This window comes from Cokeromyces recurvatus, assembly GCF_025118155.1.
Source record: "Cokeromyces recurvatus strain NRRL 2243 chromosome Unknown BX663scaffold_12, whole genome shotgun sequence".
Classification (NCBI taxonomy): Eukaryota; Fungi; Mucoromycota; class Mucoromycetes; order Mucorales; family Mucoraceae; genus Cokeromyces; species Cokeromyces recurvatus.
Window position 1 is genome coordinate 78,276 of NW_026251398.1, and position 16,001 is coordinate 94,276.

The 16,001-nt window shown below is 28.7% G+C and overlaps 7 protein-coding genes across 7 annotated transcripts; 2 read left to right on the forward strand and 5 right to left on the reverse strand.

The window, feature by feature from the left end:
- Positions 1-687: 687 nt before the first annotated feature.
- BX663DRAFT_508642 (uncharacterized protein) lies at positions 688-1,028 on the reverse strand (the record flags this gene model as incomplete). Its single annotated transcript, XM_051527513.1, has 1 exon — positions 688-1,028. A coding segment is annotated over exon 1 (272 nt), but the record flags the coding sequence as incomplete, so codon positions are not given.
- A 2,939-nt stretch (positions 1,029-3,967) lies between these two features.
- On the reverse strand, positions 3,968-5,180 carry BX663DRAFT_508644 (uncharacterized protein). The gene has a single exon (XM_051527514.1). The coding sequence runs from the start codon at positions 4,834-4,836 to the stop codon at positions 4,036-4,038; it is 801 nt and encodes a 266-aa protein (XP_051382838.1). The 5' UTR covers positions 4,837-5,180; the 3' UTR covers positions 3,968-4,035.
- An 830-nt stretch (positions 5,181-6,010) lies between these two features.
- Positions 6,011-8,383, forward strand: BX663DRAFT_508647 (kinase-like domain-containing protein). The gene is made up of 6 exons (XM_051527515.1): positions 6,011-6,150; positions 6,231-6,323; positions 6,509-6,965; positions 7,029-7,061; positions 7,126-7,263; positions 7,351-8,383. Exons 1-6 carry the CDS (start codon positions 6,115-6,117, stop codon positions 8,031-8,033), a joined length of 1,440 nt encoding a protein of 479 aa, XP_051382839.1. The 5' UTR covers positions 6,011-6,114; the 3' UTR covers positions 8,034-8,383.
- Positions 8,384-10,911, reverse strand: BX663DRAFT_508664 (ATP-binding cassette sub-family D member 4). Its single transcript, XM_051527516.1, has 8 exons — positions 10,519-10,911; positions 10,321-10,463; positions 9,833-10,221; positions 9,617-9,738; positions 9,227-9,521; positions 8,947-9,144; positions 8,709-8,897; positions 8,384-8,627 (listed from the first exon to the last, which is right to left on the reverse strand). The coding sequence occupies exons 1-8, from the start codon at positions 10,885-10,887 to the stop codon at positions 8,443-8,445; spliced, it is 1,890 nt and encodes a 629-aa protein (XP_051382840.1). The 5' UTR covers positions 10,888-10,911; the 3' UTR covers positions 8,384-8,442.
- Positions 10,912-11,513: 602 nt separating this feature from the next.
- BX663DRAFT_551725 (uncharacterized protein) lies at positions 11,514-12,263 on the forward strand (the record flags this gene model as incomplete). Its single annotated transcript, XM_051531302.1, has 1 exon — positions 11,514-12,263. The coding sequence occupies one exon, from the start codon at positions 11,514-11,516 to the stop codon at positions 12,261-12,263; it is 750 nt and encodes a 249-aa protein (XP_051382841.1).
- BX663DRAFT_508675 (Poly(A) polymerase central domain-containing protein) lies at positions 12,241-14,330 on the reverse strand. Its single transcript, XM_051527517.1, has 7 exons — positions 14,168-14,330; positions 13,837-14,086; positions 13,724-13,777; positions 13,113-13,662; positions 12,904-13,054; positions 12,584-12,834; positions 12,241-12,510 (listed from the first exon to the last, which is right to left on the reverse strand). The coding sequence occupies exons 1-7, from the start codon at positions 14,254-14,256 to the stop codon at positions 12,359-12,361; spliced, it is 1,497 nt and encodes a 498-aa protein (XP_051382842.1). The 5' UTR covers positions 14,257-14,330; the 3' UTR covers positions 12,241-12,358.
- A 130-nt stretch (positions 14,331-14,460) lies between these two features.
- On the reverse strand, positions 14,461-14,833 carry BX663DRAFT_508676 (uncharacterized protein). The gene is made up of 3 exons (XM_051527518.1): positions 14,785-14,833; positions 14,648-14,713; positions 14,461-14,589 (listed from the first exon to the last, which is right to left on the reverse strand). Exons 2-3 carry the CDS (start codon positions 14,689-14,691, stop codon positions 14,478-14,480), a joined length of 156 nt encoding a protein of 51 aa, XP_051382843.1. The 5' UTR covers positions 14,692-14,713; positions 14,785-14,833; the 3' UTR covers positions 14,461-14,477.
- Positions 14,834-16,001: the final 1,168 nt, after the last annotated feature.

Consider the following 16,001-nt stretch of genomic DNA (forward strand, 5'->3'; position numbering starts at 1 on the left):
CTACTCATTCTTAGTATTCCATAGTGATATTTTGCTATATTAATTCAAGGTACACATAGCAACGCTTATATAACTATGTATAATGATTACCATGGTAATAACAATGTAATTCCCGCTCATCATCAAATTGTAACTCTTGTGAAGAATGTATAAATACAAAAGAACTCAGAGAGAGAAAAAAAAGTATATATAAATATGATATCAAGCATAATAGATACTATAAATGAAATTTTACAATAAATAAAATAAATGGCAGTAATAGTTACATTTTTTTAAAATGCAAGTGTTACTGCCATATTTCAAACTTTATATTGGATCATAAAAAAAAAAAAAAAAAAAAAAAAAGTTCATTTATGAAAATACAACACAATAGTAGCAAAGATATACTCATTTATTATTTATAAAGCGTTTGTTTGTTTTAATAATTTTTGGATTGTAGTTTTATAAATAAGGATAATTGTTGTTTATATTAATCATAAATACTGTTGTTTACACATACACACGTGTATTTTGAATAATAATGAAAAGCGGGGAAAAAATGAGTAATAATAATCAACGATTTTTTTTCTCTTTATTGTATTATACATATTTATTAGTAAATTATGATACGGTATAAACTTGTTACAATAATAACAAGTGATAAAGGTATTTCTTCTTAAATAATGGCAACATCTATAATATCTTGTATTTCCTTTCTTTCTTTCTTTCTTTCTTTCTTTTTTTGTTAGCTTTTAGTAGTAACCACAGCGGAAGCAGCAGTAGCAGCATTTGTTGTTGCTGTTGTAACTGTAGATAATGGATTTTCTGCAATAGTAGAAGTAATAGTCGCAGTTGTAGTAGTAGCAGTTAGTGTCGCGCTAGCGGTTTTATTATATCTAATAAGAGGACAATCATCTTCATGTGAATATATTGTAACATCGACGCCACATTTAGGACAAAATGTATATTCTGTTGCAATAGATGATAATAATGGGTTAACGTATTGAATTGTAGAAGTTGACATAATTATCAAAAGTATCAAAAAAAAAGGATGGAAGAAAAGAAAGATAGGAATTGGAAAGAAGCACAACAAATGCTATAATTTATATACAAGTTTTTTTTTTTTTTACTAAATTTGGCATGTTGCTAAGAAAGCACCACCAACTTTTATTTTCTGGGCTTAAATCTTTATTTTAGAAGTGCGCAGATAATGTTTATGGTGATAGATAAAAATAATGCCTCAAAACGGTTAATTTTTAATTATAAACAATTCCGAAAATTTTACCAGATGACAGACCCCTTTTTTTTTTCATTAAAATGCACCAATGAATGCATTTAAAGTAATCAGCAATAAGAAAATAAATAAAAAAGAAATAAACAAGTAATCCTAAATCTGATCTGATCTGTAACAATAAACAATTATTATAGGCAAGCCATAGTATTTTCAATGATATTATTTCTATTATGTTAAAAATAGGTTAAATTAAGGGAGAATGATTTATGCTTAAATGTATAAAAGCTTATTTTTGCTTTAATTAAAAGACAACATAAAAATAAAATTATACATTGTGGCACTGTTACTTTGTCATGCTTTATTAATTGAATTATATTATTACCCTTTTTCTCTTTATTATAAGCATCTAAAAGCAAGGATAAACTCAGAGTTTCAAATCTTTTTACTACATTATAAAAAAGTCAGGTAACAAGTTTTTTTCCTTTTTTTTTTTAATGGTAATAAAATATTATGTCTAAACTACAAAGCATTTTCTAGGTCCGTTTACATGATCTTGGCAGCAGCAGGTCAAAAACTCAACAAAAATGCTGCGCATTCTCATCAATCATTATACAACTGAGATTAAATAGTAATGGTACTGAATATTCCATTAAATTTGGCACAAAAAAATTTTTTTTAAAAAAAGAAATATTCAGATTTATTCTTGTCTGCCTCATGATAAATGTATATTATTTCTTTAACTCACTGGTAAAATAGTTTGGCTTGCTAGCTATAATTAATACCATGAAATAAAAATAAAAATAAAAATTGGTGTACCGTTTCATTCCATAAAATTCTTTATAGATTTCTTCTTTATCTAAGAATGTACGCTACATTCATCTTCTCTTTTTTCGGGCGATTTATCAATTCCTTCTAAGAAGCTATTATTATTATTATTATTATTATTTTCTTTCCCTTTCTTTTTTCTGTCTTTCTTTTTTCTTTTCTTTTTTCTTTTCTTGTTTATTTGAAGCATCCTACGTGAAATAAAATTATTTAAAAGTTATTTTTATTAATTGTCACATTATTAATTCATACTATAGATTGCTGGATTTGCCTTTTAACTCGGAATTATTTGGTTATGTGTTACTTTATAAAGCATCTGGGAAGCTTATGTTCAATATATCTTCATGTTTTCTCTCTCTCTCTTTTTTTTTTTCTTAGGTTCTATTAAAAAAAAACATATATGCTCGTTGATTTGACAAGATACATTTTTTACTTTTACAAGTTCTTTTTTAAGTAATTGCAGTAGTTGAGGCCTATAAGTTTTTAATAAAGTAGGATATGCCTAGTTTTAATAGTTGATTGAAGAAGAGCTGAATATATCTTGAATTAAAGCCACAATTGATTTATTAAGAAGAAAAAAAAAAGAAGTATTCTTATTCTTTAACGTTTCGATGATTTAGATAATATAAAACAGGATTGATATTATGCAGGAAGTAATTAACAAAAAAAGAAAAAGAAAAAGAAAAGCTTTCTGACACACGCTACACTACTTCATTTTATTATCTTTATATGAATATTTGTGCCTGATTGTATCACGTTATAGATATAGTTAAAATATACACATTATCAGTTCTCAATTACGCAGCTTGATATCAAGCGAAAGAAGAGAATAATATTTAAATACATGCGTTAGTCCCTTTACTCTTTTGTTACTTGGAATGAGCAACTGTAATAATGTTTGGCCTAATCACATCACCATTCCTTGTCATACTTCAAAAGTTTATTATAATGTTATTTGTGGCCTGTAGTTCGATTGTTCGGATGTCACAAATTATTCAGCATGAGAAACTAATATCAAATATGTTGAAAAGGAAAATGATTAATTATTTAAATTAGCCAAAGTAAATAGTTTTTTTTTTCTTTTACATTTGTATGATCATCAAAGCCTTTTTCTTCATAGCCGAGTAAGGCGTAGAAAGGGGAAAAAAAAGATTAATTCATTAAAAAGATTGATTATTATCATATATACACGTATAACTACATAGATATTGCTATTTTTTTTTTATTTCTTCTCATTTATTTCATGGCTTTGAATCATTATTTGCATCTAAAGTCTCAAGAAATAGCTATGGGCATTGATTCTACTAACAATAGTTCTGCTATAGTTGAGGGTGTAGATTTCTTGAGAATCCTTGTTTACGACTAATTTCACTTCAAATAGGCTACTAATAAGAAGTTTTGAGCAACTTAAAATTGAAATGTGCCGCCTTAATAATTGAGTAGGAAGGACTAATTAACGTAGTATCCATAAGCTTACTGACGAGATTTCAAAAAAAAAAAAAAAAAAAAAGAAAGAAAGAAAGAAAGAGAGAAAGAAAAGAAGAAAGATATGTAATTATTATAGATGAATATCTACTATAATTGCTACGTTAAATCGAAGCATAATTTTAGAAAATCCTTCAAGGATAGTTTTATATTGGGTAATAACAATTATTATTATCAAAATCTGTCATACTCTCTAACAGAATAGAGTTTTTAATTATATATAAAAGGGGGAGGGTAGGGGTGGTGATAAGTAGTGTCAAATAAGTCCTTTTCATTTCAGTTTCTCCATTTTTTTTTTTAAAAAAAAAATCAACAGAAAAGTAATAGTCATAAATCTATAATTGTTATATGAATTAAAGTGCTGAGACTGTATACATTTATTCTTATTATTTTTACTCTTGTTTTGTGATAGTAACCAAGAGTTATCAATTTTTTTTTTGTAGTTCATATGATATTTGTCTTACAAGAAAAAAAAAAAAAGAAAAGAAAAGAAAAACCACAGACAATGTTATTTATATGGAGTTTCTTCTTCGTTGTAATGGGCTGTCTTCTTCTTGTTCTATTTGAAAATGGTATTGCTTTTGTATCGATTTTGGTATCCAAGAACGTTTTATTGTCTTTTGTTGTTGTCCATGATTTCTTTTTTTCTTTATTACTTCAGCATAAGTACCGGGTAAGGACATACGCCTAATTTTAGATGCAACATACTTTTTAGGTATCACAGCAACCTGATCTATCATTAAGTTGATAACAGCAAATACGAAAGCCCAAAATAACATGGAAGAAGGGAAAGGTGGTGTGATGGTATCTGCCGATGAAAAGAAATCAAAGATCATGGTTATCAACGAATGTGGTATATGTAATAAAGGTACAAGTAAAAGTAAAGTAGTAGTCATATGATGTTGTAAAGAGGGGTCAACGACAATGACTGTTTTAGTATTAGTAGTAGTAGTAGGTTGTTGAGGAACTAAGTCACGCGAAAGTGAGTCAATCATGGCCATAGAAGTATCGAGTCTTTTAAATGATTCCATGACAACAGGATCTGTTACTATACTACTATTACTATTTCTTTTTGAGCGCGGTGTAATAGACTTACGAGGAATAGTAGGAAGTGTATGTGGTCGATGAGAGGTAAAGGTATTATTATTCATAAGTTGATGTCGAGATGAATGTTTCTTTAATTGAGTTGATGTACAACCATTATTATAAGTAGTAGTAGTAGTAGTAGTAGCATTCATAATGTTAGATGAATTAGTCATTGTGGGTGAAATGGGAAAAGTGACAGAATTCATATTATTAAGTCTACGATTCATGATTGAAGTACGATTTGACTTTCTTGTTGTTGTACGTGATATAATGTTATATTCAGTAGGCTTTGATGTCTTTAATAAATGAACGCGCTCTTTTTCAATACCGTATACAGCATCATTTGCTTCTTGTATTAAATTAGACAAAATATTTGATATACGATCAAATGTTTGTTGTTGCTGTTCTTCTTCATCATCATCTGATAATAATAAATCAATAGCAGAATCAGGTCTACTATCAGTAATTGTATGTCTGCGGGGTCTTTGTTGTTGTTGTTGTTGTTGCTGCTGCTGATAATAATTATCTGTATTTATGTCGGTATTTGATTGTAGTAGTGGAGCCGAAATTGAAGGTAAAAGTTCGGAAAATTCTGATGACTTGTAAAATAAATGTTAAAAATTTCAACAATTTGCATTTAAAATAAGCTTACCATAAAAATTAAAATAGGCTATAAATACAAGAAAAAGAAGAAGAAGAGAAAGAAAAAATGACAAAGAAAGAAAGAAAGAAAGAAAAATAAATAAATAAATAAAAAAGAAAGATTTGATTATGTGTTCCGCTCTTTTTTTTATTTTATTTTTTTTCATGTATTACCATTTTATGGATGACGAGGTATAACAAAGAGTAATGTTTCTTTACTATTATTACTGTTATGTGAATAACACATGATAAGATAGCATTCAACGCATATATATTACATGTCATTTCCTTTGAATTATGTATATAATATACATGACTTCATGAATATTCATTCAAGCATATATAATACTTTTGTGGCACATCAAAGTATAAATCAGTTAAGCTTTGATAAAATAAACATGATCGTATCTTCTACTATTTCATTATGTACTATGAATACAATAGTCTTATTTATTATATATACTTTGTCAATTATTATCCTATTTTCTATAAGGTTAAAAGTTTTTTTTTTTTTTTTTTTTTTTTTTGTCACTCCAAGGGTAGTAACATGAATATATTTACAATATTAGCTCGTATAAAATGAACTTAATCTCATATATCATCTGCTATTGTTATTCATATTATATCTTTACATGTTTTATGATAATAATGCGTCAATTATTATGTAATAATAACACTACTCGTAGTTTTAAAGCTACGCAAATAATTTGCCATTATTGCAATAGTTAAGTTTTTTTTTTTATTATTATTAGCATTGATATTTCACCCTTTTTTTACTCGCTTTTATCTCCTTTTAAGAAACAATAATAAATATCTTTCTTATGTCAATTTCCTACTTTTTCTTCTTCTCTTAATAGTTTAAAATGTCTAATTCAGTTTCTCGAAATCAAAAAGCCAAAGTAAATTTGCTACACAAAATTTATTACACAAAAAAAAAAAAAAAAAAACTAAAAGAAAAATTGCATGTTTTTTATAATAGCTGGCAGCAGATTATAATGAATTATTAAAGGAACTCACTTCTCCTAAAATAAAGACAGTTGGATGTTATTCACTTGGAAAGACGATCGGAAAAGTAAAACGAAACAAAAAAAAAAAAAAAAAAAAAAAAAAAAAAAAAAAAAAACAAAAATGTGTATATATTGCAGGGAGAGAGAGGGGGGGTGGGGAGGGAACAGGCAGGAGGGGAAAGAAGCAAGGGACATTTTTTTTTCTTTGAATTATTATGGCCTAACAGGAAAATAATAACTTTATTTAAAGGGAAGCTATGGTAAAGTCAAAATAGGCATACATAAATTAACTTGTCGACAAGTTGCCATAAAACAAATTAATAAAAAACATGCTCATTTAATGGCACGCGAAATTCATCATCATCGTCAACTTCATCATCCCAATATTGTTTCATTATATGAGATTTTATCTACAGAGAATACTATTTATATTGTTTCGGAGCACTGTGCTCATGGTGATCTCTTTGATGCCTTGTTACAACACGGAAAATTTGATGAATCACAAGTACGATTTTGGTTTTCACAACTGTTGGACGCTATTCACTATTGTCATTCATTAGGCATTATTCATCGAGACCTTAAGCTTGAAAATATTTTATTAGACGAACATGATAACGTCAAAATTTGTGATTTTGGATTCGCTCGTCAGACAGATAAGAATCAATTATTGAAAACTTTTTGTGGTAGTTTAGCTTATTCTGCACCAGGTAGTATATTATTTTCTACAAAAAAAGTTGTATATTTGTATTTATTCATTACAATAATAACAGAGGTAGTTCAGCATCAAAGTTATTCTGGCCCAGGTATTTTTTTTTTCTTTAAACAAAATGTTTCAAATTCTATGCTTAAATAGGATCATAATTATAGCAACAGATATTTGGTCATTAGGCGTCATTCTTTTTGCACTTTTGGCTGGTGAATTGCCTTTTGATGATGATTGTGAATCCGTTTTACAAAAGAAAGTTATAAATATAGAATATATTATACCCCCATTTTTCTCATCAGGTAATATATTACATAAGCAATAATCTATACTATATACCTAATACATATAAATATGTATTTATATAAATATATATGTATATATATCAGAGGTGGCTGACCTTATTTCTCGCATATTAAAATTAAACCCATTTGAACGCCTAACAATTAGTCAAATTTTTCAACATCCATGGCTTAGTCATTCTAGCGGTGCATCTATTGTAGGACATCATATAAAGATAACAAAACAACAAGAACAAGAGATAGCCAATTCTCTTCTAAATAGTGGATTTAATCAGTCTGTTATAGATGAAATGCAATCCAGTCATTTTGGTATGCTTAGTACTATTTGGAACATGTTACTGGAATCATCCGTTTTAACTATGACTAAAAAGACTTGTGATAAAACGATAACAGCAGGAACAAATGAAGGATGGATTGATACTTTTAAATCATGGTTTGTCACTACTGGATACAAACAAAACAAGGACAGCGACGATAAGACATTACCATCAAAGGATATAATAACATATCCCGAAACAAAGACAGGTGATGACAATGATAAAAAAGAAGATCAATATCTTGCAATTTCCTTAACTTCCAACCAGAATAAAGGAACTACACTATCTTCTGACACTGATCATTCTATTAGTGATGATGAACATAGCTATACTGATTCATCATCTAATACTTCAATTGAAGAGTATGAAAGTTGTAAAGAGAATAAATATGAACCCATTCATTATCAAATGACAGCTATTCATCGTGTTTCACCCATTGTAAGAAACCTATAAGGGTCTACCCCTTCTCCCCTTTTTTTCTGTTACTATTATTATTAAATATATTTATTTATTTTATTATAGTCAAGTAGAGCAAATATACTTATACCAAGATCAGGTCTGACTATGTATGAACGACAAACTAACTTACGAAGTAGACTTGAAAATAAAAGAATCATTGAAGAAGAAGAAGAAGAAAACGAAGATGAATAGACTCAATTTGTATACCCCTTCTACCGTCTTTTACCACTCACTTTTACACACACACACACACTCTCTCTCGCTCTTTCTCTGTATATTATACAAACTCTTTTAATAACTAATTACCCATAGACAATTATTGTATCCAATTTAGACATAAATAAATATATGTATACATATACAAATATGTATGACATCTAATCAAATCACTCTATTATTTTTTTTAATAAAATCTTTCTTTTTCTTCAACTGTATAACCGCCATTTCCGTCCAGATGAACCAGGATACGATGTAAATCAATAATTTCAGGACGATGACTCACACTAATCACAGTAGTTGTACACATTAAAGTTTTATACAAGTTATTCGCCATTTCTTTATCCATTGCACTTGTTGCTTCATCCAATACTAAATAAATAAGTTTTTTTTTTTTATTGAATGCAAAAGTCATTATTTTAAACTTTTTTATTATTATTATTACTTATTTACCTGCAAATCTTGGCTTCCAATAAAACAGACGAGCAAACATGAAACGTTGTTGTTCACCAGGTGATAAAAGTTTTTTATTCCATTCCTGTTGACTATAAACTGTATCATACGATTGAATCAATCCAGATAAACGATTTAAATGTACTTTTTCGAGTAAATAAACTATGTCTTCATCTGTTATATTTGTACCTATATAATGGTTTTAATAGACCGATCATAAAAAAAAGAGAGAATATACTTTTAGGCAATGTAGTATTATAAGGATACAAGATTTGATCTCTTAATGAACCATCTATAAAATAAGGTAATTGAGGTAAAAACATCATATTGTTACTATCAAGATGGTTTTGTTGATGATTATAAGAAATAGAAATTTTTCCTTCTTGACATGGCCATATACAAGCTAAAGTTCTAAGAATAGATGTCTTGCCCGATCCTATATTCATTTTTTTTTTCAATTTGAATTATTATAAGCTCCTTTATCTTTTTTTTTTCTCTTTATTTCTTCTTCTTTTTACCATTAGGCCCTATAATAGCAACATGCTCTCCTTCATAAATCTTCAAGTTAAAATCACGAACAATCAATCGTTTATGTTGGGGTGTAAATAAAGTAAGATGTTCAAATTCAATCATCGTATCAGAATCACCTTTATAATACACATAATCAAGTTTTTTTACTTCTTCTGATATTTGATCCAACATTTCTAGTAATTCTCCTATACGGGCTGTATAACCAGCTAAATCAGATAATTTACTAGATTGTTCAATAATAGTCGAGAATAAGAAGATCAAATACATTGCAACAAAGGAGTTCTTGAGGAATGAAAACACACATACACACATATACATATACATATACAGAATAAGTGATAAAGTGTATATGTATATATATATATATATTAACGTACCGCACTTATAATGGAGCTTAGTTCAGTTGCGTCTTTCCCATCTAACGCACCAGTAAAAATAGGTATAGCAATGATCAAATAATTAAGAACAGAGCCAAAATACGAGAAGCTTTCATTCACCACTATAACATCAATATATATATATATATATATAGACATATATACATAAATATATTATATTTATATTTATACTTATATACATATACATATACATACTCTTTAATGGAAGCTCCTTATTAACGATTGTACGTTGATATGCTAATAACGTATTTAAATTACGATAAGCATACTTGTGTTCATTCTTTTCTCCTTCACAAAAAGCAATTGATTCTACAAATTGACAAAGTCTAACATGAAAAGAACGGAAGGATCCTTCTTGTAATTCTTTATAAAAGACGGCATTGACAATGGGTTGAATAAAACGACGACTAACTACGGATCCCAATAAGAAATAAATAAAAATAATGAAAGGACCTGAAAAGCCTGTCACCTTCCAGCATTGATAAATATAATAAATCAATAAAATAGGGGTAATAATTAAACTTGTAATAATTTGCCCTAATGTTTCGGAAAATTTGTCAATATCTTGTGTAATTCGTTGATCCCTAAGAGGAAAGATAAATTTTTAAGTTTTTTTTTTTTTTTGCTTATGTAATATATATATGTATATAAAAGGAAGGGCCCCAATTAATTGAATATTTTACGGATGATCTATTTCTTCTTCATGATTCATTACTAGTGTATACATAAAGTTCTTTTTAATATAACAATCTTGAACATGAAGAGTTAATATTTTTCTCGATTTTAAACTGAATAATCCGCCTATAAAATTCAGTAAACTTTTACACTATAGAACACATGTTAACTTATAAGACAATAAATGATAATATAAAGACTTAAACGGTAGCAGTACTAAAGACAAGTATGAGGCAGGGCAAAATATATTTCGAAAATTCAATAGCATCTCGACTTGTCAATATTGTATAAAATCGACTTGGCATCAGACCTACATAGTAAACCAAAACTTCATATCCAATAGCAGTCACAACAAATACAATGTAGAGCCAAAGTAAGCTTTTCCTCCTAGTAGTTGTTGCCTTGGTATCAAATAATATTTTTAAAAGTCTATGTAAACGTTTAAAAAAGAGTCGATCGAAGCGATAATCTTGTTTCCTTGATACTATTTTTTCTATATCATGTGATTGATTCTCAAAACCATGATTCAAAATAGGTTCTTGTGATGAAAAAGAATCTAATCTCTCCTGTCTCATCTCCACAAAAAAAAAAAGAGAAAGAGAAAGAGAAAGAGGACAAACTGTCCACCAATAAAAATTTTATTTTGGTTTAATTTTAAATCACAGATAGTACACTACCACCACCAAACTTTTCAAATTTTAAATTGGAAACTTTATCTTATCAACTGCCCATGATGCAAGTACAGCAATCATATTAGGATATACAAATACACTCTTTCTCTCGGGCACACTTTTTTTTTCTTCTTTAAAAATAAATAAATAAAAATAAATAAAACTAATGCTTTCCGATAAAGAACTTCTTTATCTTATTTATTTTACAACAATACCTTATTTCATTTGCTAAAGTACGATAACAGTAGATTTGTCCTTTACCCATAAAGATTTTTAATTTAAACATCAAATTACCGAAAACAAAAAGTATAAATACATCATCATTATTGCCAATAAAGACATGATTCATTCTAATTGCTTTATAAAGAAACTTTTCTACATTGCATGACTTTTTTTTTTTTTTTTTTTTTTTAATAAATAAATAGAATAGATAGGAACAGTTTTATTTATAAAAGTTGCTTCCTTTTATTATTAAAAAAAAAAAAAAAATTTTTTTCTCCTCCTTTTCTTTTTCTTTTATTGCAAGCAATATGCCAACAACTGACGCGATAATAGATGAATCATTTGATATTTTTGGGGATGTTACACCTGAAGAAGAACGATTGTTAGAAGCCCGTCAAGAACAATTCAGACAACAGCTTGAGACCAAAATAGCCCAATTCTCATCTAATCCCATCGATCGTACCCTTCAACAAAATCGCTTCATCTTTACTCAAAGACAACGACAACACCACTTTACTAAACCTGTTCAACGTGCTCAATTACTTTCTCGAGAGGAATGTCGCTCGATTTTAGACATTTGTTCGAAACAAGAGGTAGGATGGACGACTGATCGTCATTCTGCATTCGCAACAACCGATATCCCAATCCGTACTGCTCACGAGAGTCCATTGCGGTCCCTTGAAGCCCTGGTGAAAGAACGTCTCTTCCCAGAGTTAGCAGCGTATTATGGCTTTAAAGTCAGTGATTTAGAGTTTAGAGATATCTTTCTAGTCAAATATACTGCAACTGGACAAAGAGGTCTTCGATTACATCAAGACGGATGCTTGTTCTCTGTCACAGTTTTGATTAGTCATGAGGATGACTTTGAAGGAGGTGGAACGTACTATAAAAGTATCGATGATATTGTTTATTTAAAACAAGGTGATTGCGCTTATCATGATGCACATGTTATGCATAGTGGTGTAGATATCTCAAAAGGTGAACGTTATGTTTTAGTCGGTTTTATAGATACTTTGGATACAATTGAAAAAGATAAAATAGCATTATTACGTTCATAAGTAAATAAATTATTTTATTTTGTTTTGTTTTGTTTTATTTATTTATTGTGTCATATTATTATGTACATACATATCTACTAGGAACACTATATAGATTAAAAGTCCTTAACACCTCCTAATAAATTAGACACCTCTGCTCTTGTCATGACATTAATAGCCCATTGTACATCACTGTCATTTTTGTTTCTTTTACTTTCTAATGATGCTTTGAATCTATTTACTTCTGATGAAAGATCTATGAATTTACCTATATCATAGAAAAAAAAAAAGGAAGAGTTTGTATTTACTTACAATGGCATGTATTTTATTTTCACCCTTACATGACTCTTCCAGTTGAACACCAATAAGATAATAAGATAAATAAATCGTGCCTGGACAAAGTGTGCCTGTCTGATCCAAGACCTTTGCTTCTTCTAAAGACATACCTGCTTGTAATGCTTTACATTCTTGTAGAGTACGATAATTTTTTATGATTATCTTGGGCTTTATCACAGGTTGTATAAGTTTTAATTCAGTAGAGTTTTCAATCAATGAAACTAACTGGGATATATTATGTGCCATTTTTCTAACCCTATACAATAATAATCAATAAGAATAATGTTCCTTTTTTTTTTTTTGTTATGCGCATATATGAATTTACCAAATCTCGTGACTGTTATTTGTACTTGAGCTTGTTACAATGGTAATAAAATGTCGATATCTTTTAAAATACGAAACTGGATTAAATAATTTTTTTAATATTTCCTTTGGGTTTACTTGATCATCTTGTATTCCATTTAAAATGATACATGCTATTATAGAATAAGTATGATTTATACAAAAGAAAGGAAAGAATTTTTTTTTTTTTACCTCTTTCAAATTCTCTTGACATAATTTTTAAAGTTGCCTTTCTAACATAAGGAGTCGTATTACAAACAGGATAACAAGGTGAAACGATAGGCATGATGGCATCTTCAAATTCCATTAACGATTGATATTCAATCCTTGCACCATGTTTACCAGGAATACTGCCGGTCAACATCACAGGCGCCGGCCATGGCCAATCCCTCCAAGTCTCAAAAAAAGTCTTTAAGAGGGAACTAATCGTGATATCCTCACTTGAATTACGTATTAATTGATAGGCTTTTACCAATAATAATGTCCAAGAACTTCCATTCAAGTAACCAATTGGCTTACTGTAGATTTGACGTTGGTTTGCCCAATACTTGACACATTGAAGACAACGTTGAAAGATACTGATATGTTGAGAAAGTATTTGCGACTTGATGAACTGATTGACACGAGGTCCATCCATGCTAGCCACACAAACAGGATCAATATCATCTAATAAAGAATCGTCGAGAAGATTGATACCTGGATCGATTTTAGATTCTCGAAGTCGAACAAACGAAATATCTATCTTTAAATTCATAGAAATGAGATTCATTCTAGTCTACATGATGATAATAAGCTTAACTTACAGAGATTGAATCTACTGTACATTTGATAATGGGTACACTAGCTTGTCGAATGACCTTTTTTATATAAATAAGAATAAATAAATATATACATGTATTTATATATATAATCTTACTTCAACATCACGGATCGTAGCTAAATGTTTCAAGTTGTCTGGAAAGAATTTGTTGAATGCATTTCTTTTCACGAGCCATGGACAAATCAAGACAAGATCGATATCTGCATTACGAAGATAACCTCCTAGTCCATAGGATCCAAAAGGCAATAATATACAATTCAGGTCGGTTCGCTTATAATCATTTTCTTTTATGACATCCCTTACAAAATTACGTAATGTTGATTGCAATAGTAATAATACTTTTTGTCTATTCGAAATTGATTCAATTTAAAGAGGTTAATGATATATATATATATATATATACATGATGTCTCATTTCGTATTCAACCTTTTTATTATCTCTTCTTTTGTTTCGATTATGCTATTTGTTTGTAAAAAATCTATCCAATGCTCATCAGAAATGTTACAATTGGTCATAAGGTATATTTGAAGTTGCTTAAATGGTATATTTGTATGGGTTAAAAGGAAGAGGGAAAATAATGATAATAATAATAATAATGATAATAATAATAAAGAAAAAAAACTTTTATAATACAGTAATGCGCGTAACTCTTTTACTGTTCCTTACAAGTATCAGCCAATCATATGCACTATTTTCCTTTAATGAAATTAGCTGCCGTCTGGTTTATTTGTTTTTTTTATTTCTTTATTTTTTTGGGAAAAAATAAAAAAAATATACACATATTAAAGTTTATATCTAATCCTATCCTATCATCATGAAAAGGCGAAATTTTGTTAAGCAATTCGAATGTGAGTAAACCTCATATAGAAAGATCTATTTGACTTTAATTGTTTGATATGATATTAGGCATTAATATAAAATAGTAGAAGAATGCAAAAAAGTAGTAACATTTGATGGTTAACTTAAAGCTGTGTATGAACATGTATTTATTTACTTTATTTCATTTTTTTTTTCAATTCATTTGACTGTTATTAAATAACCAGAATAACTACTTACTCGTTATATTTAAGACACTAATAGAGTAGAGGTCATTATTGGCTGTCAATAAAAAAAAAATATACAAATAAGAAAGATCAAGAATATATCGTTTCAAAAAAAAAAAAAAAAAAAATTATAAAACACGTCTGAGATTTCCGTTGTAATAATGACAGGGATTTTTTTTTATATCCTTTAATCGTGAAAATTTATAAATATAACTTGTGCTTTATTGTTAACATGTTCTTATATCTTGGCATTATCTGTAAAGCATCATGACGTATAGTTTCCTCTTCGTTTGACTGATCCTTAGTTTTGAATATACTTCTTTTATTACTTTTTAAACAAAAAAGGATGTATAACAATTAGCTGAGTCGAGAACTGCAAATGAATGCCTATTCTTCTGCATACATATTAAAAAAAAAAATACCACATATAAATATATAATATTTGACAAGTAAGAATGCTTATACTCAATATTATGTATATTAGTAATGACAACTACTATTGTTTTGAATGGAAGGTTTGACAGGTACTTTTCTTTTTTTGCAGCTGAATCATCATGGTATAATTATTGCTGCTATCAAAGTTTTTCTTTTTCTCTTCCCCCCCCCTTAAAAATATGTTGTACATCTAATCTAAAACCGAAACCTATAAATGATTATAAAAAATAATAATGATTAACCCTAATTTTATAGTGTATCTCTTTATAAGCCTTTTCTCTTTCTTTCTCTTTCTCTCCCTCTCCCCCCCAAAAAAATAAATAAATAAATCTGATGTTAAATAAGATTTTATCCCGCCACTGTTGTTATACGGCGGCAAATCATGGCATAATATTGATTTCAAAAAAAAAAGGTTATCTAGCAATTTTATTAAGGAATTAATATTATATGATATTATTAAAGGATTACATTAAAAGTGAAATAAATATAATTAAATACTTAGAAAAGAAAAAAAAAGAAATAAAATGAAATGAAATGAATTTAGATTAAAGCAGCAACAGCAATAGCAATGGCACCAACGGCAGCCTTATTATTTGCAGACATCTTAAAGGCACCAGAATGAAAAGAGCTGGTTTCAGCAAGAGCAGCAGCAGAAGAAGTTAAAGAAGAAGGATGTTCAGTAGAGGAGTGAGAAGAAACAGAAGGAGAATGAGTGTGGGAGGCACTGCTATTCATGGTTAATGAATGCATGTTAGACATACTCATAGAAGCAGAATGTGTGT